The 21050-nt window shown below is 33.3% G+C and overlaps 1 protein-coding gene across 1 annotated transcript; it reads right to left on the reverse strand.

Moving 5' to 3' along the window:
* Window positions 1–733: 733 nt before the first annotated feature.
* On the reverse strand, window positions 734–19280 carry LOC123694847 (transmembrane protease serine 7-like). Its single transcript, XM_045640443.1, has 6 exons — window positions 18951–19280; window positions 4970–5079; window positions 4582–4688; window positions 3845–3984; window positions 2888–3597; window positions 734–1749 (listed from the first exon to the last, which is right to left on the reverse strand). Exons 1-6 carry the CDS (start codon window positions 19045–19047, stop codon window positions 1585–1587), a joined length of 1329 nt encoding a protein of 442 aa, XP_045496399.1. The 5' UTR covers window positions 19048–19280; the 3' UTR covers window positions 734–1584.
* Window positions 19281–21050: the final 1770 nt, after the last annotated feature.

A 21050-nucleotide genomic window follows, 5' to 3' on the forward strand; every position in this document is an offset into this window, starting at 1 on the left:
ATAGATACTTACAACTAAAAAGTAGAAAAATAATTCTTAATCTAGAAATCATTCATACATAGTATTTTTGTAAAAAAAAGTGTGTTATGTACACGCGTTAGAAGTTATACTTCTTTGGCGTATGGAAAAAATACTAGAATATACAACTTGAACATAGTTATAAATTTTCATACCACCTAGAACTAACTTCATGCTGTTAAATTTATGTGTCGGTGTGCGCGCGCATCGTAAAAATTCACTCTCATCATTTTCCTCCATCGCGCCAAAAGAAGTATAACTTCAAAAAGCGTGGGGCGCTTTTCATGAGCTGATTGTATAATAGATAGGATACATTCTACATGGCACCCCACGCTTTTTTAACAAATATGCTATGTATTGGTTATTGCTTGATTCCTAAATTAAGAATTATTTTCTAGGTGAAGCTAATAAAAGCGTGTTAAAAATATGTAAAAAGTCATCTTTACTATATTGTTACTTTTACACTTTGATCTAGTTAAACGTAAATCCATATCCATACTAATATTATAAATGCGAAAGTAACTCTGTCTGTCTGTCTGTCTGTTACTCAATCACGCCCTAACTACTGAACCAATTTGCATGAAATTTGGTATAGAGATATTTTGATACCCGAGAAAGGACATAGGATAGGTTTTATCCCGGAAATTCCACGGGAACGGGAACTATGCGGGTTTTTCTTTGACTGCGCGGGCGATGCCGCGGGTGGAAAGCTAGTTTAGAATATGACAAACTAATTGAAAATAAAATTAAAAATATTTAAGGCTTTTCATATCCTGTAATGATTATAACAGTTACCATATTTCTTAAAAATATGATGTAGTTATTGCAACATAAAACATATTTTACCTCATCATCAGCTTAGAGAAATTTAATTAGTTTCTGTAATCAAAGGTAATTTATTTGTTTAGAGTTTTGTCTGGAAGCGTTACAAAATTTTCATTTTCAATATTAGATACATAAATTCCACAGAGAGATTAGAAAATAAATGAAAAATATATACACCTTAATATTATGATTTGTATCGTAATCCACTTTAAATCCTACAGTAAATAAAAACCTACAATAAATATCAAATTTAATAATACTAAAGGTATTTTAATTTTTAAACTTACGTGACTATGAATTATCAAAATCACTGGCACGGTGGTGAATATACACTAATAATAATTTTATTCAACTCATAATATATTATTAAATTAAATATTTAAATAATATTAGTCAACATAATATGAATAATTATTAAGGTATCTCATTCGGTAATGGGCCCTGTATGGAGCCTTTATTAATGTAAATAAATTATCTATAAAATGTTACAAAATTTGCTAACAAAAAATAAATTCTATTACAATCACTGTTTTCTATCTGTGTTAATGTAAATAAATTCTCTATAAAATTTTACAATCAAATCTATCACTTTTCTTTCAGAATTTTTTTCACACAAACAGAATACATGCTTAATCGACGTTATTTTTTTAGTGATATTTTATTTTTTCCTTTCTTCTTTCTATACACAATCTAGCACGCTCTTTTCTAGTCTTCCACCATTTTCTTTATTGTTCTTCTTCCCTAACTAGCATAAACATGCGCATAAATCCACGCCACATAGTGCTCCACATTAGTGTACACATCGGGCACTCCGCGTCTAGCGCAGCCCGAGCCGAAGGACGTGAGGCCCCGGAGCTCCCAGCGCCCGCGGGTGCTCCGGCACTGGAGCGGGCCTCCGCTGTCGCCCTACGGATAAATATTATAATAAAAACATGTGCAGGAAGTAGTACTAAATATGAATGATTATATCTACCATAAAAATTGAGCATTTTTAAAAGTAATCAACCAAAGAAATAGAAATAGAAAAAATCTTTATTGAAAAAGTTTTAAAATAATACAGTTAATTTTTTTTAAAAAAGGATTAAAAGTTTTCATTTTAAATCATTAAAAAGTATAGATTACGTATGGTATGATAATTTTAGGCTCAGAAGAATGAATATGCGATTTTAGGCTCAAAAAAAGGGTTTAAAAAATCCGATACGAATATTTTTGTTCATATCACTACCTACATGGTATAAAAGTCGCTTTCTCTGTCCCTATGTCCTTAAATCTTTAAAACTACACAACGGATTTTGATGCGGTTTTTTTAAATAGATAATAATTGTTTGTATAGTGCAATAAAATTATTATTTTTGTCGTCATAATATTTTTTGTTTCATGTAATTAAATTCGAACTGTGAAGGTATAGTCCAGCTCTACAGTTTAAATTATGATTCCAACTAACACACAACTCAACCATCGCTAGAAAGATCAAGTGAATAATCCACCGCGCGATTTAGAAAAATCCATTTATCAATCGCGATCAAATGATTGAAACACAAGCTATTGACAAGCGCGTGATTCAGATAAGATACATTCCGACTGTAGAAAGTCTTTTTGATATTTGGGAATCAATTAGGGGTCATGTAATTGCTAGATACATAGGTACTGCATTTTATTTGTATTTTATAGAAGTTGGGGAAGTTTTGTTGTATTTTATATTTGGTTCCAGAAAAAGTAGAGAAACTTTTTTAAATCTTGATAGGGAAGGATATTACTTTTGTTTACTTTTTTGGTATTAGATTTAATTCATCATTTACTTTGAGATATTTTTTGTATTTGATAACATTATTGTGTGATGGATTGTGTTAATTGCTTTAAAATAAATGCTTGGAAATAAAAATAAAATTATTGATAGAAACCAAAAAAAAAAAAAAATTATTTAAGTAACTAGACAACTTATCGTTCTTTAGAATTTTATAATACCTGCCAAAAATATGCTTTTGGAAACTATATTAGCGATCTAATTATCATATATACTTTAATTAATAAAAAATGAACTCACCACACACGCTCCAGTAGTACCATCAGTGCTGCCAGCGCAAAGATGTCCCTCATTGAGCGGCAAAGTCAATGAATACTTATCCCTACATAACGTTAAGGGCAATATTGGTACTTCTGCCTCCAAGAGAACATCAGTTAGAGTCCCGTTTGTCTGTTCCCTTCCCCACCCTGTAGTATAACATTCTTCTTTTTCATCTATACCATTGTTATCATCTATAAATGGATCTATTTCTTCACCAAACATTAGTTTTTTATCACTTCGATCTATACTTCTTTCACTTGTTACTATTTCATCATTTTCTTCGTTTTTACCATTTCTATAATTGGGTTCTCTATCGTCTATTTTAGCTTTAATTAGTTTTATCACACTATCTAACGTGGCACTGTCGTAAATAATATCTCTATTATCATCGCTTCGCTGTTCATCTGTCTTCCTTTCTGTTTGTTCGTTTGCTACTCTGACGTTGTATTTCATGTTTTTGTGTTTTTTGGAAAATGCTGAAAACACGTTTTTAGTTAAATTGTTGAGTTTTTCAAGGTATTTATTTGCTGTATCGGGGTTAGGTCTGGGTTTGGGTTTTCGTTTCTCTGGCTTAGTGTAGCTTCGTTCTGTGTTGGGGTTGGTAACTGTGGGTTCGAAGGGAGGGAGACAGATGGTGCGGATTCGACTCCCGGGGCTGACATCTGCTGGTCTTGTTAGCTTCATTAACGCTGAAAAGATTATAATTCAAATTATTTATAAGAGAGGGTAATATCTCATCCAACATTTCATTTGAAGTTTAAGTGAATTCAATTGAAAAGTATTCTTTATTCATAATTCTGTTTATGATTTTTAATTACGAACTCAGAATCAATTACGACTTTATAACAACCTAATTTATAACAAAAAAAAATAAGAGGGCTTCCTACAGGAATGAAAAGGAGTAGTAAAGTATTAACAAATTCAACAAATCCTCACCAATGTCATGCTGATAGTTATGAAAGCGGTGATGCAGCACGATCCTCTCGACAGGAAGGTAGGCTCCTCTCTGCTCAGCGCGATCCCATTCCCCCAGCACTGCTGTCCAGAGTGCTGGCACTGGGAGGTTGAAGAGCTCGCTGGAATGGGAGTTTTTACTTTTTAGATTTTAACCTTAAGTTTTTTCGGGACAATTTTCACACACGGCACGATCTTATCCCATGCTAAGCTTTCGCTTGTGTTGTGGAAACCAGATGGCTGATAAACACACATATATAATTTTAAATAAATACTTATATAGATAATTAACACCCAGACACAGAGAAAACATCTATGTTCATCACACAAATATTTGCACCGGGTGGGAATCGAACCCACGACCAGTGGCTTGGAAGGCAGAGTCACTACCAAACAAGCCAACTGGTCAGTTTATATCATAACTCTGAGAAATGATGATGAGTTTAATATAGAAAGATGGATTACATATTTTTAAGATACGTTTTAACATACATTAAAATGACATGGAACAGAAACAAAAATATACTCTAACAATTCTACGATCTTTTATATTTTGCACTATGGCTATCTTCAACAACATTGTTGGTTTTGATTCAAATAACTTTGATAAAAAAGATATGTTATTTAATTTCACGTGTATTCTAAAAATGCTCTAATAATAGAGACGTGATAATAGAGTATTATTAGCAAAATTTGGCATTAATAGAAATAATAATTACTTGTGAATGCAGTGTGCGGTAGTTAGCAGCCACAGAGGATGTATGAGCACTCCACCGCACCAGTGGCCGATCAGACCGTAGTTTGGATGCAAGAGTTGGAGAGATACCTGGAATATCATATTTTAACAAAATTTCCATATTTTAATTATTTCTTGAGGCGATTTTCATACTTGAATATGTAATAGATAGGCAAATACTTAAGCATAAAGTTTTTCATCTATGCTTTATATAGATATAGAACGACCATTTCGCAATAATTGCTAAACTATGATATAACAATTACATAACTCCCTCTATCTAAATAGAACAACTTTGATATATCAATTAAATTCCAAGAAAATACTGAATAGTCAATTATACAAAATAGGTACGTGTACAGAATACTGACCTGCCACGGCCATGCTCCTCTTTTGGATTCTCTTCCTTTAATGATCCTCAACTGTCCCGCTGATCTCTCGCGAGGTTGCCTCGTATGCCTTCGGAGGGGAACGCCACATTCTGGAATAATAAGCTGAATTTTAATAAATTATTAAAACCTGACTGTCATATTATTACCTTCGTCTTTTAATAATATAGGTACCTATTTGAAACATTATACATTTTGGTTTTCATTTAAGCTATTGTAAAAAGCTCTATTAAGGTAGGAATATTCAAAAATTCATATGTATTGTATATATGCTTTATGGTGAACCGCTTGAAAACTTTGATTTTAGATGTCTGTTTCAAAATAATAGTGTAAAAGACAATATTTGTTGACTTGAAATCGAGTCCTAGGTATACGTATGTATTATAAAGATAATTATAGTTAGTTATTACATAACGTAGTTTTCAAGTCTAGATTAGCACTATCTGTTAAGCACTAAGTCATCCGCAAACGTCACTCACTTTCCCTATGTTTGCATATGCAAGCATACGGAAATATAGTATGTTCACGCGACGTCACGCTCCGTGATGATAGCTATCTGAGTATTTCCTGTATTATAATCATTTCCACGTGCTTTTCCGACAGTTTTCTTTATGTTTTTTGTAGCAGGTGACGCGCGACGGATGTTACGATTAAATTATATATTATGTTTTAATAAATGGGAGAACTACATTGGTTTATTAATTATGCTGTGACGGAACTGTTGATATCATATTAAATTAAAAAATTAAAATGCTTGTAATAAGAAATAAACGTACTTTTTAGACAATTCATTCGTTTTATTTATAAATCGTCAGATATTTAAATTCACACCATAAATTACAATCAGTTTACCATAAACATAAAGTACATAATTTATTAATTTCTTTTCTTGTTATTTGTCAGCTTATAGTCAAGAGCTTGAACATGAACAAAAGCTTATTGCTCTCTCTTATCTATTCTCAAAGATTACATAAAGTTTTTCATTGCAATAATAAATAACGAACGTAGTACACAAAATTTCCTTCATCTCATAAACCTCACCACTCTATTTACCTCATAAAAGCTGCAATAGTCGACATTCCTTTCCCTGATTTATATAACCGATTGCGCAATTTGTAAGGAACATTTATCATCTAATTGATATTCCGAACGCCCTTAGTAAATAACTGTTTAACTGTTACTAGTTTCACTTTTGCAAATATTTGCATTTTACTTGGAGACTGTTCAATTTTTTATGTAATAGAGTGTAGAGTAGTGCAATCTTATGCTAAATATGAAGAGCTTTCAATAGATGAGAGAGGTTTATTTATATATTTTTTGGTAGGAAGAGATAAAAAATATACTATACATAGCAATATATTAGTAACATTGCTTTTAGTGTCATGAATTGATTGAAACTTTTTTTAACTATTAGGTTCATACTACATATACAAGTAAAGATTTAGATCATTACATCAACTAAGATAATAAATAAACATAAAACGTACTAAGCTACGATTTGATTTAAAGAATGTATTAACTACTACAGAATTTTCTCACTAGATAAGAGGATTGTTTATTCGAAAATGTACCTACAAAATCTTTTCAAAATCGATCCAATTTCTAAAGATTTAAGTGAAAACCATAGACATACCAATTACCTAGCTTTTGTAAGGTTAAACACAAAGAGGACAAATGTGTTAAGTAATAGTTTATTTGAATTATGTATGTGAATATGTTAATGTGTGCGTTGTATAACAACTGATGACATGTAATGAAAGTCAATGGTACAGGAAATAAGTACTCAATAATTGGTATCCGCTTTTCCGGGCTTCATCCGGTTTAACCGGGGAAAAAAATAAGTAAAATATAGTCTATGTTATTAGGTAATTATGTAGCTTTCTAGTGGAGAAGGAATTTTAAAATCGATCGATTGAATTTTGAATTAACTTGTGTCTAAAAATTAAATTTTTGACAATATTTGCATGCTCTATAGTTCTATCTATACTAAGCAAAACGTACCATGTTTTTAGCAAATAAATATTATTTTATTTTATTTATTTTAAAAATCAATCTAACACTTACAATATTAGTTTAGATTTAGATTATTGACGGTTTTGTTCATTCAGTAGTGGACGTATACTCATATCAATTATCAACTGAAAATGTATTAGCTACCTATAGGTACTCAATACCACAGCTCAATACCTTACGAATCAAAATAAAGTTTATATATTATTATGCTATTTGCTTTTCGACCGCCTCCTTGGTACAGAGGTTGAATCGTGAGCGTAACACCGAGGGGTCCTGGTTCGATTCCCGGTGGAGACGAAGAAAAAAAAAATGTCTCGGTCTGGTAGGACACAGAAGGCTGATCACCTACTTATCCCTAAAGAAAATCGATCAGCAAGCAAAACAGATGTATAATGCATCTACCCCTTGCCCCACTTGGGAACATGGGATTTCACTTTATGCTATTTGCTTTTTAGAGCAGACGTAGGTACTAGGTAGATATTATTTATCTGACTTGTAAGAGCTGCATTGTGGTTAAAATATTGTTTGTGAATTAGGGTTTTCGTAATTGATTTCCACGGTACGAGGTACGATAACCTTTAGGTTTATCTAATAAGCTAAACAGCTGATAAAGGTTCCAAAATAGTATTGATGCTAAAATAATATTCATCAAAATCAGCCAAAGTCTCAATGAAATAGAAAACAATCTTGACATTTTTTGTCATTTATGTGCATTACGATAGGCTCTTGTAACTTTCTTCGTCGCAAAAAATATTACGTGATGCTATTGCTTACCGGATCCGTCATTGACCACTCAATTTGAATTTTGGTTATTTAATATGGTTATTGCTTTGTGGTTAGAAATTAGTTGTAAATTAGGTGCATAATAGAGTAATCATTGTGCCAGACTTTCTGGCTGATTATAATTACCAACTGTTAGTACTAAAATGTTTCTGCGTTAAACTAAGAAATATGTAGTTATATTAAAAATTTGAATTTTTGTATGGGCCATGAGTAGATGTGTCCTGCTGTACCTATAAAAAATAAACTATTAATGAATATATAAGATATGACACAACTTTAAAAGTTAGACAAAAATATCTTCACAAAATTTCGTCCTTTTAGTAAAGGAAGCTCAGCTAAATTATTTAATTGTCATCGAAATAATGTTAGTCTAGACTCTAGGCAGTCAATAACTATGTACAAAGAAAAAATGCAATTTAGCTTTGATGATTACCGAGTCATGAAATATAAGCTTACTCTTAATAAACTCCTTTTATTTCGATTGCACAAGAGACGTCATGACTAAATATTCGTTCCCCATAAAATCTAAACCTAACCACAAAGATTACATCATTTCGACCACACTGAACATTATGACGACCATTACATCGGGTTATATAATTTTATTGACCATTATTAAGGCCGAATCGATTTGCGAAATTCTATTGTTATGGTTTATTTGAGAAATTAAAACATTCAGTTTAATTCGGTTTTAAATCATAATAATAACGCGAAAGTTTGTAAGTATGGATGGATATGTACCTACGTAAAAATTACTAGACGGATTTGGGTGAAACTTTACAGGTACATACATATTTTAATAGAAGCCATAGACTATACATAGAAGTAGGTATTTGATTATGAACGCAGGTTCCGAATAAAACCGCGCGGCACAGTTCCATATATAAATCTTAAGGATATAAATAAACAAACTATTGATAAGAATATTATAGACTAATAATATTTAATTTCCAAATGGCCGGTCCATAAAAATAAAATTTAAATGTTATAATGAGTCACACTTCCGTCCCAAGATGCATCGTGCGATATATTACAAAAACTTTTATTCCGATTTCCTATTCTAGATTTTTATTGAAGCACTAATTAATAATCTAGATCAGCTGTGTAGATAGTGTTGTACAATGCTAAATTTAATTTCACATTGATTGCTATCAATTCGACATATCATGACATTCAAATTGAGATGCTTGATAAGTAATATCTTGATTGATTGAGTTTTATCCTGTTCCTATACCTAGATACCTATTCACTACATAGACTAATATTATAAATGCGAAAGTAACTCTGTCTGTCTGTCTGTTACTCAATCACGCCTTAACTACTGAAGCAATTTGCATGAAATTTTGTAGAGATATTTTGATACCCGAGAAAGGACATAGGCTACTTTTTACCCCGGGAAATAGGATAGGTTTTATCCCGGCAATCCCACGGGAACGGGAACTACTTCAATATTGTTTAAGTACTTAGGTATGTTAGAAAAATACGTTTTTATTTTGTCATCCTCTCTCTTTTTTCCATTAAAACTACTCATGCCTACTACATCGGTTCAGACTTCAGGCCAACATGTATAAAACTACCTACTATATTTTTAAATATTCAGTTGCAACGAGAGAAGGGGTTACGCCCCGCGATAAGATTCCTAATTAATTTGACTGACCGGTTGGCTTTGCTGGCCCTGCCTTCCAAGCCAGAGGTTGTGGGTTCGATTCCCACGAGGGGCAAATAATTGTGTAATGAACATAGATGTTTGCTCTGTGTCTGAGTGTTAATTATCTATATAAGTATTTATTTCTGCAATGTACCAACAAATTATATTAAAAACACACCCTTTCAAAGAATTCCCAACGTTTTCAATAAAAAATTCTCTATTTAATTATAATAATCAATAATTTGAAATTTGCTATTTAATTATAATAATCAATTCCCATTTGTATAGTTTTAAGTACTTTAAACACTATATCTATATTTCTTTGTTTTTGTCACTTAGTTGTTCGGATAATGGTGTACCTTGTTATTGGCGTACTTTATTATTAATTACTCTTTATTGTATTATAAGCTGTAAGGTACCTTTTATAAATAAAATAAAATAAAAATAAAATTTAAAATTGTATATATGTAGTTTATCAGCCATCTGGTTTCCATAACACAAGCGAAAGCTTAGTATGGGATCAGATCGTGCCGTGTGTGAAAATTATCCTGATATATTTATTTTATTTTATTAGTATTAGTGCGGAAAATACGTTTCTTTCTTTATCTACCTAAGATATATCAAAGCTCATGTTAGTAAAATATTTTCTTATAGCTATGTATAAAAAATAATCTTTATCGATTCCACTCATGTAGTACCTAAACCGTAAAACAGTTTTAGTCTCTATGACTACATAATATGAGAATTAACTTCTCCGTCTCCCGTATTAAGTCATAACGCACACTGATAAGTCATAGAAACTTTAATAATAAACCACATGAAGCTTGTGTAAGTAACTCACACAAAAACTAATAGCACATAGCATATAATTATTTCCTTATGCATTGAACGTTCTCACATCGGCTTGCGGTCACAAACCTCATCAAGATCGCATCAGCCGTTCCTAATGATTTCACTTTCTCTGATCTATTGTGCGGATAAATGGTGTTTTTTTAGGTATTTATGGCTTTGAAGGACTCGTGGGAAATTGACGGGTACCTACTGTCTGAATTGTCAAGTTGGTATTGTAAACGCAACAAAAGAGCCGTTTAAAGTGTACAAGATTTTGAGTAATTAAATTATTTACCCACTTTTCTTAGTATATTTTATACTAGCTGTGTCCCGTGGTTTCACCCGCGTTGCTCCGCTCATATTGGTCTTAGCGTGATGATATTATACATATAGCCTATAGCCTTCCTCGATAAATGGGCTGTCTAACACCAAAATAATTTTTTAAATCGGACCAATAGTTCCTGAGATTAGCGCGTTCAAACAAACAAACTCTTTATCTTTATAATATTAGTATAGATAAAAGTATAGTGGTATAGTATAATAGTATAGTACTCCGTTAATATTATACATATTAGAGCTAGCTTATAAACATGAAAATTGACACGGTTTCGATCGAGAATGTGCGTAGATACGAAATCATCGGCAAGAAGTTAAAATACTTTAAATGCTTACACTAAAATAAATATATTGATACAAGCTTTATCACGAAAGCGCATTACGTTTACCAATAAAAAATTTCAGAAAACACTTTCATTTTAAATTTTGCCTTTGCATATTTGAAAATAAGAGGTTAATAGTTATCCATACTGTGCACCGATAATTTAAAAGTAATAAAATTAAACTTTCATATCCGTACCGATGGTATCACATTAATGAGAGCAATTAGCCGCCAGCTTCTGGTCCAGATTGCATCTCGTTATTTGTGCCATCTTTGATCTTATTGTCACTGATATTCGTAGGTAGAGAGCTGGCGATAATTTTTGCTGTCTTTTTATTTTTGTTTTGGTTTTAATTCATTTGGAATTGTTGTTTTAAATAATGTGTATTGTATTATATTAGTTCCTAATCTTTTCTTTTATGGTGTTATTACTTCAAATTCAATACACAGACACTTTACATTAATGTAGGTAAGTAAAAATTTAATTCAATTTTATAAGATCGTACTTCTTGGCGTAGTCTTATTCATGAGGGTTGTAAGGCACATGATCGCAGTTGGTTCGATGCACTCCGTGATCGTCGGACTAGATTAAACAATTTATCACCTTCCACATCATCATCATATAAGTGTAAGACTTGTGGGCGTTATTGTCGCTCCAGAATCGGGCTCTTTAGCCACGAACGACGCTGCCCTAAATCATGACTGATTAGGAAAATTGCAACACTAATAAATTAAAATTTTTGAAATTTAAATGTAACTGCATATATGATCTAACACAGATCAAATAGGCCAACGATACATTTGTGTTTTTACATTGATTTTTAAGTGGTAACTTAATCTAGATACAAAAGCACACAACATGTATTTATATTATAAATAAAAATAAACTAAGAAACACCGTAACTCAGTTGATTTCCAAAATTTTCGTACTAAATGTTCATAATTGTCTGGATAATTGACTAAAGAAATCGCCTAAGACAACTACGACTATTCATTTGTAGCATATAAATAATATTTCATAGCTGAAGAGCTAGACATACTTCGGTCATACCGTTTTTCCTCTCATTAACGCAGAAAGTAAAAGGAACTCGGAACTGAACGGGAAGTTTTCCAATAACATTACCATTTGTGAGTCATTCACTTGTCACAATTAGTTCTTAATGTGCTTTCCTTGGCGCGTGCGTTGTTAAGAATAAATTAGAATTAATGGATATGTAATGCGCTGACGCGGAATGATGTCATAATGTTAACAGAACACTAAGTGATTACAGAATTAGGTATGGATTAGGAATTTTACAAGGGACTTTATTAGTGCTATAAACGGTCCTTGTTTTATACAGTGGTTTTTAAAGTCCTACATAAATACGGCGGAGATTAATATTATTATCGAAATAAAAATATAATAATTATATAAATGTATCGACATATCGCACACGTAATTGTTAGGTTGTTAAACTTGAATCAAATAAAAATAGAAAATATTAAGCACATAAAGATGTTAAATTGTTAAATAAACTATTAACAATTCATAGGAATTCAGTTACACATATATGAATAATCAACATCAGCCAATATACGTTCCCACTGCTGGGACACGGGCATCCTATGAGGGGAGGAATATACGAATAAGTTACATCAATCTTCATTTTCTTTCCGTATATACGAAATAACTTGAATAAATTAACGTAGTGTAACTATTTAGTAATCTGTGATTAGTATCCCATATTACAATGCATCCAAAAGCACTTCACTCGTAAAGCACGACATCATTAAATTCCATCTTACAAACTGAATTAAGAACTTCTTATGTACCAAAATCTCTCCACAATCAATCTTCTAATCATCTATTCGTGCTTCATCTTTGCGTAATGTTAAGTCTTTCATAATGCACTTATCATTTCCATTATGGTGTATTGATTATTCCCGATTACATGAGGCTTGTGACGCAATGACGTTGTGATGTAATGGTAGAATGGTTGCGTAATGTTGCGGTTGCCTCCTGGACTATAATTGTATGGGAATGTCTGAAGAGTATGTGTTACGATGTAAAATCTTTTTCTGTAAATTCTGAGTAAGCATTATTTTATAATGTTTTTATGGCAATTTAAGATGCTCCAATAGAAACAATAGTTACCAAATTTTAAGAGCTATGAGTACATAAACCACAAGTTAGCTTATTTGGGTCGTCATTTGGCGCCAAAACTGTTATTTTCATTTTTTAAATAAACCCTCTCTGAGACAATTTAACAAACTTAATATCATCTCAAGATATAATCCAAGCCCTTTGCGCAACACAACATACCTATAATTATCGTAATCGGATAAACACGTGACAATAGACGCAATCAAAATTATCCCGCACATCGTCCAACAATTGAAATCTGACAAATGAATAATATAATTGAATACAGGAGCTGTATACGTTAATTTGCCGCATGGTTGCAACGTCCATCAGCCAGGCATCGAACCCGTGACCCTTGAGAGTGAAAGCTGAGAAACCGCCATCTAGAATTACCCAGTAATAAAATCGATATATTTCCGTGATTTGATCGCTTGTTATAAAATTATTTTCTAATAATTACGCAGGCATGATATTGTCTTATCGGTTCTGCATTGGGTATAGCCCTGATCAGTGTGCACTTGAAAGAATTAAAAGAAGAAACTGCTTTATAAGCTGTTTATTGTAGGAAAATAGATCTTTAGGCGGGAACATTACTCACGTCTTTTAATTCATCTTAGCGCCCTTTAAAGTTACATGCTACTGAAACTAAACGCATATCTGTCATTTGGATGTTATTAACATCTAGCTGTTCCCCGCGGTTTCACCCGCATTGCTCCGCTCCTGTTGGTCTTAGCATGATGATATATAGCCTCTAGCCTTCCTCGATAAATGGGCTATCTAACACCGAAAGAATTGCACGCCTCATAAGCGAAGCGTTGAGGTGGGTACTACTGTCACTTCGCGCAAAACATCTGATTTTTCAAACTTAAAATGTCTTTATGTATCATACATTGCACTTGTAAGATAATACATACACACACATATTAAGAAAAAACACTATTTTTAACGTTCATGATATTTTTGATGTCATTTTTGTTAAACTAGTTAAAAAACAGTTTAAAAAAGTTCTGTCTTGGACGTCCGTGTGTCTGTATGTGCGGATCCTTTTTCTTGTTAACACGATAGCGACCGAAATACTTTACTAATCGAGTCTTTTTTTTTCTCTTACGCTTGAGTATGCTCAGGAATAGAACCCTTTCATTTTTCAGGGTCTGATTCGATGTGGTTTAATTGTTATTAAATAAACAAAAAAAATATCGACTTTTTTTTTATTTTTTTATAGTGTACTCAAAATTCACCATTATAAACTCGATTCTTTATACTATAAGCCAAGGTTTAAAAAAATAAGTTGGTAGTCAGTCCCTTAAACCTGCGCAGTTTCACATCTAGGTGGGGCCACAAGAAAAATAGCTCAATTATTACGGTACCGCTTTCTTTACTTTTCCAAATGTTTTATTTTATTTCATTTTTATATTTATAGTCACGTACTCTTTATAAATAATCAATTTTATTGTAAAGGATGAGATTATGAGGCGTGCACTTTTGGATTTTCCAATTTTTCAAATCGGACGAGTAGTTCCCGAGATTAGTGCGTTCAAACAAACAAACAAACTTTTCAGCTTTATAATATTAGTATAGATGTAAGCTAATGATACAGTAACTAAACACTTGAAATTCGAGAATGTTTGTTTTCAAACTTTTATACAGGGTGTCCCTCAGTCGGTATACTAAGACATGTTGTGAAAGCCTTTACGATTGTCGAATAATTAAGACTAATAATTAAGAGGTTTTATCAGCTCGCTCTATATTTATAGAGATCAATTTAACCATGATGCATATAGACATATTCCCATTGAGTTATGTCCCTTTTATCAATAACTTGTATTTCTTTGATCGCTTTTACTAGTCATTTGTTTTTAGTTTGATTAATTATTATGCGTTAATACTCAAGAAATACAATTACAAATTTTTAACATTTCCTTCCTTCTATCACAGTCAATATATGGATAGATAATGTTTTTCATTACATTTTACCGATCTGCCAATTCAAGGAAATATTTTTTTTTACTTTTAAAATGTTTTTCGTTCATTATGTTAAATGGTTCAAATAATTTTAAATCACCTCTTGGACTTAACCATTATTTCCGTTCGTCTTTACAAAAGTAGAGGATATAACATTTTATTAGCTGTTTACCACAAAATAATAATAGAAACTATCGTTAGCTGTACTCAAAATGTCGATCATCGAAAAAAGAAAAAAATAATGTTTGGTCCACTATACATAACATTTTGCACATATTAAGCCACATAACATAACATATAATAATCATGATGATAACTACATAAAAAATTGCAAAAAAAAATAACACAAATATTATATTCCCGTTGCAACATCTGCTAGAGCACGCAATAACTTCCGCATCGACTGTCAACACGTGAAAGTGCATCTAATTCGATTTAACAATCGTCACTATCTTAGAAACTCGATAAATATCTGAAAACTGTAGACCTGCCGGTTGATAATTGCTGATTTCCACTTGTTTCTGGCTAATTGTGCTTTACTTAATTAAAGCAAACATTTTTTTATTGCTTTTTTGCACTAATTAATATTATAATGTAGGTACGTAAAATACAATGGAGGTTAATTATAAGAAAAAGGTAACCTAAGCTTAGAGCATAATCTCGGCTTTTCACGTTCCATACTCTTAAGGAAATATAAATAAATTAAATGTAACGCGGGTGGCTAAGATCATAAGATGACCATCAAATAATTAATTTATAATATTTTTTTAACATATTAATCTCTATCATCAATATTTAATGAATTAACAACTACCATACTACTTACATGACCGCCTCCTTGGTGCAGTGGTTAACGCGTGAGCGTAGAACCGAGGGGTCCTGGGTTCGATTCCCGGTGGAGACGAAGAAAAAAAAATGTCTCGGTCTGGCAGGACACAGAAGGCTGATCACCTACTTGTCCTTAAAGAAAATCGATCAGTGAAACAGATGTATAATGCATCTGCCCCTTACCCCACTAAGGGACATGGGACTTCACTTATACTACTTACTGCTATAAAAAAACATCCAATGAAATTAAGTAGGCTTTTATCAGATAATCAGTAAAAACGGATGTGCCCTAGTTATATTTACATAATTATGTTTTAAAACAATAACAGTATGACTCAAACATTAATTCTTTTCTCACGCATATTACATATTCTAATCGTAATTTTTATATAATTATTATGCAATGAGTTTACGCTTACTAACACTGTATATCTTAACGCGAATAAGAGTTCAATTAGTGTTAAACATTACTCGAGCAAAATTAGATTAGTCTCACTTTCAAACTGAATTTAACGGCATACTTACCTTAATCTGTTTAAGTCTTATTTTAGTTGTTAACAGTATTTTGATAAATTTAAAGTTAATTACCAAAGACATGTGTCCTAATGAATCATGACATATTTTTATACGTCCAAAATACACTTCTGCTGAGCTCATATTCACAACTGAGCTTTAGCATACTAATAAGTATTATAAAGCTGAAGAGTTTGATTATTTGTCTGTTTGAACGCGCTAATCTCAGGAGCTACTAGTTGAAAAATTATTTCGGTGTCGGATAGCCGATTCATCGAGGAAGGCTATACAAATCAACTCTTACTACGAATAATACATATCAACATATGCATCTATCAATAAAATTAATTGATTCTCACACAGATCTATTAATTTAGAGAAATTATAGATCCAAGTGGAATAAACCGGAACGAGAAATTCATCAATACTTCCATTGTGCTGTCACGTTGTATTGTAATTGGCGGAACGTTTTTTATAATTGTGTTTCTCGGTACATGATGTTTCGTAACAAAGTGTAACTTTTAATTAATTTCTGCTAATGTTATGTGGTGTATTGGTTGGATTTTTATAGGATTTATGGATTTTTGGAGGAGAATATGATTGGATGAATATTTCTTTGGCATGAAATATAGCTTTTACAATTATTGTCCGTGAATTATTAGTCTTAGAGCTAGCACGCAAGAGCAACTTTTGTCTCCGCAACTAATTTGTCTCTCCCATCAACTCTATGGGCTAGTAAGAAAGTGCGCGCACGTAGCGACGCAACTCCCCATAGTGTTGATGGGAGAGACAAAATAATTGCGGAGACAAAAGTTGCTCTTGCGCGCTAGCTCTGACTGTGACGATCGCAATGGTCAATGGTATCGTTAATAAAACTTTTATTCATAAAATATAAAATTTGGTTACTTTCGAAAGGTTAGACTGAGATGATACCTACTCGTGGTTTGCAAAATATGGAGGTATTTTTTATAAAAAATATATGGATTGATTTCATGATAATTAAGTGTTTCATGAGTACCTTATTCGTCTTAGCATGATGGGAATTTCTTATAAGTTAAATTAAATGGTTTAGAGGCAGATAAAATATTATTAATTGGAACGATGTTATGCTAGAAAATCGGCAACGAGTAAGTAGGTATTTACAATATACCTACCAAAATCGATACCTTTGCTCGATACCTTTAAGAATAGATACATGATCTAAATGAAATAAAATTTAAATTGTACAGAAAGGAGAGAGTCTTTGGGATCAAACCAAGAATTATTCAATTGATGGCTGTTGTCCAATCAAGATTACCGCAAAAACATGTATAGCTTTTAAAATGAAACAATCTAAAGGTACTATATTGGTACTACATAATATATTATTACGAAAACGCTAAACCGCTTTTCATGAGATTTTCCGAATTTTTTTCAAATAAACAAACAATAATGTATAGGTAGTTATCGAAGATTGTATTTCTATGATTTTTATCTATCGTCGATAAATGCACAATTAAATGCTTACTATTTTCAATTACCGAAAAATCTTCAATTCACTTCTTTTTTAAGACACTTAGCACGCGTTATTAATAAATAGTAGGTACCTACGTATTAATGAAATACCAAATAAATATCTCTTATCCTAAACATAAATTCTAGATACAATAATGCACTAAATCTAGTTCAGTTTTCTAAAACATCAAAGTGAACTCATTGAATTTGCCAAGATAATTGTCTATGCCTAGAGCTGTAGGGTGAAACCCCGTAATTTGTGTCCAACTTAACAAAATAAACGTTTTAAATCGATGCACCACAGCTGCATCTTATATCTTTAAAAAACATTTGTTTCAATTTAAATTTCTAGATACATTTTTATTATACTTTTCATAAAACAAAGTTACAAATAAATATTAATTAATTATTAATAAAAAAATGAAACGTAAAATTAACAGTGCATGTTGTACTAAGTATTAGGACAAAAGGTTGTCCTAATGCTTAGCACAATGTCTTTGATAGTCTTTTGTTCATAATATTTCTCGAAGAAAGTTACTTTATTCTCATTTAGCCGATTTAGAATACGAGAAAGGTTCTCAATTATGTATTTATTTTTTACAAATATGTACCTAAGCGACCGAAATGCTAAAAGCTAAACAGACTATACTAACCTACTATGTAAACAAGGTAAGTAAGGTAAGTTCCTATTTTTATATTAAAACTAACGGTCCGCCCCGGCTTCGCCCGTGGTACATATGAAAAATAGATGTTGGCCGATTCTCAGACTTACCCGATATGCACAGAAAATTTCATGAGAATCGGTCCAGCCGTTTCGGAGGAGTATGCAGACTAACATTGTGACACGAGAATTTTATATATAAGATATTAATAGGTTCCTACCAACGAGTTCCTTACTACGTGCGTACAGGAAGTTTTTTTTTAGAAAGAATTTTAGATTAGAAATGTATTGAATTGGTAGATATAAATTTTAATTCCAGTGAAATTATTATTTGGTAGTAACAATCTAGAAGTACATACTTATTATTTTGTATTATTTTAGTAAAATTTAATACCTATTTGTTTCGTTACTTCCGCCCTGAAAATACTGTTGTTAGTGTGAAAAACTCACCTCTTGGGCTGTAGCCATCACAACTTCGAAAAACATTGAATAATATATAAAATATTATCACACTACCAACAACACTTCTATACCATTTCACTGCCATATTTACAACACAAAAATACTACAAGTTCATTATCACATTAATTTTTATAAAAGCAACATTACATCACGGACAAATTGACGATCACGTTTGCGCGGTAAAAGTGACATTGACGTTTTGGTTTTATTTCGAAATGGCGCGCGAAATTAAAAATAGAAAATGGAATCGGTTCGAACCATCCGTGGTTGACGGTATTCGAATTGGAAATGATAGGAAAAAAGGTGCGCGCGCGCATTTGTTATTATTGACTAAGTAGAGTATTTTTACTTTTTTCCGTAGGTAGTGCCCCGGCGCCTATCCCCACTGGGGAAATGTTGTGGTTGCGCTTAACAATGCAGGTGTGAACAACCATTTGTTCTGATGCTAATGACTTTGTATCGTCACACCATACATGATACTGCTAATGTAGTATCGTATGTAAATACAATGTAGATATTTTTGGTAATTAATTTATAGAGAATACTAGTTTTTAATATTATAAAATAATTAATTATAAATTCGATCATATTTTAGCAGGAGTTTCATATTGTCCCCCCCATCAGTTCCAAGCCTTGTCGTGGCCGGGGGGGCTCAGTAGCTTGGAGTGCACTCGTGTACTCTGAGTGAAGCTAATTGGACGCGGAGGGGCTGAAAGGCCGGTCTGTCGTCTGACGACATGATTGGTTCGACGGCCAGGGATCCATATAGCTGGCTGGCTGGCTTGAAGGCAGGCTGGCCGGGCTGGCTGGAACCGGCTGGTCACACCGGCTGCCTCGCTGGCTGGCTAGGGGGCCGGCTGGCAGGCTGGCTGATACCGGCTGCCCCACCGGTTGGCTGGCTGGCTGCTTTGAGCCGCGGCGGCTGGCTGGCATGCTGTCACCGGCTGGTTGTCCGGCTGGCTGGCTGGCTGGCTGGATGGCTGGCTAGCTGGCTAGGATCCTCCGGGGGGCCAGGATTGGCTCCTGTAGGTGGGTGTAGGGCGGCGGCTGTCCTGTGACAGCCGTCTGCCAACTCGTAATCCGGTCCGTGGGGCCGGACCGAGGGCCGCCACCTCTGGTGTGAGGTGGGGGCTGCGAGGGAAACCTCTATAAAAGTGCGCCGGAGGGTCCTTCGACGCGTGAATCACGTTTCAGAGGGCCTTTCGGCGCGCGCCCTTCGGCCGGTCGATGCTGGGGTCGAGGGTTTGGGGAACGCCGATGATGGAACGGGGAACAATCCATCATCGGCGAGCGGGTGGCGTGAGCTCGTGTACAGCTTGCGCCACCCCGGGGTGGGCATTTGGTGGAGGGCCTGGAAACGGGCAAGTGGCGGAGGGCCTGGAAACGGGCAACTGCTGGGCGGGACATGCGGAAGATTGCGAATGTGTACCCGCATCCCGTCTAAAGCAGCGCGTTGGTACACGGTGGGGTTTTAGTCGGTAGGAATCTTAGGCAAGATTTCCCCACTTAAAAAAAAAAAAAAAAAAAGGAGTTTCATATTGTCTTGATATTATTTGACTTTTATAATATTATTTAGGGCCGATTTTTCAATGCTTGGATAAAACTTATCCGTCCAATAAAGTATTACACGATAATATATTAAAATGTCACGTAAAGTGTCAAATACGGGCAATTAGAATACGTTTTTAAAATGGCAGTTTTATACATTATTCGACGAATAAGTTTTATCCAAGCATTGAAAAATCGGACCCTAAAGAAGAAAATTATTACTGTAATATTAAAAAAAAATCTAAACAGTAGTTTGCACCTCGGTTCGTTTACAGCAAATAAGGTAATTAATTACTTCAATAATTTATTTAGAAGTAAAATTTATACTTACATCGTTTTTTTTAATTATAATATGGAGGCTCTATAATTTACATAACAATCAAAATGTTGAGCACAACAGAGCTATAGAGAGTGAAATGAAGTCCGCAGGCGCGTGGCCATTTACTTGTGTAGTGGCAGTCGTTATCCGACTGTGGTCACAGCTGGGCACCTGCTTAACTATTATTTATTAATAATACTAGTCACTCACCCCTGCTTCGC

Source organism: Colias croceus, chromosome 10 (assembly GCF_905220415.1).
Source record: "Colias croceus chromosome 10, ilColCroc2.1".
NCBI classification, from domain to species: Eukaryota; Metazoa; Arthropoda; class Insecta; order Lepidoptera; family Pieridae; genus Colias; species Colias croceus.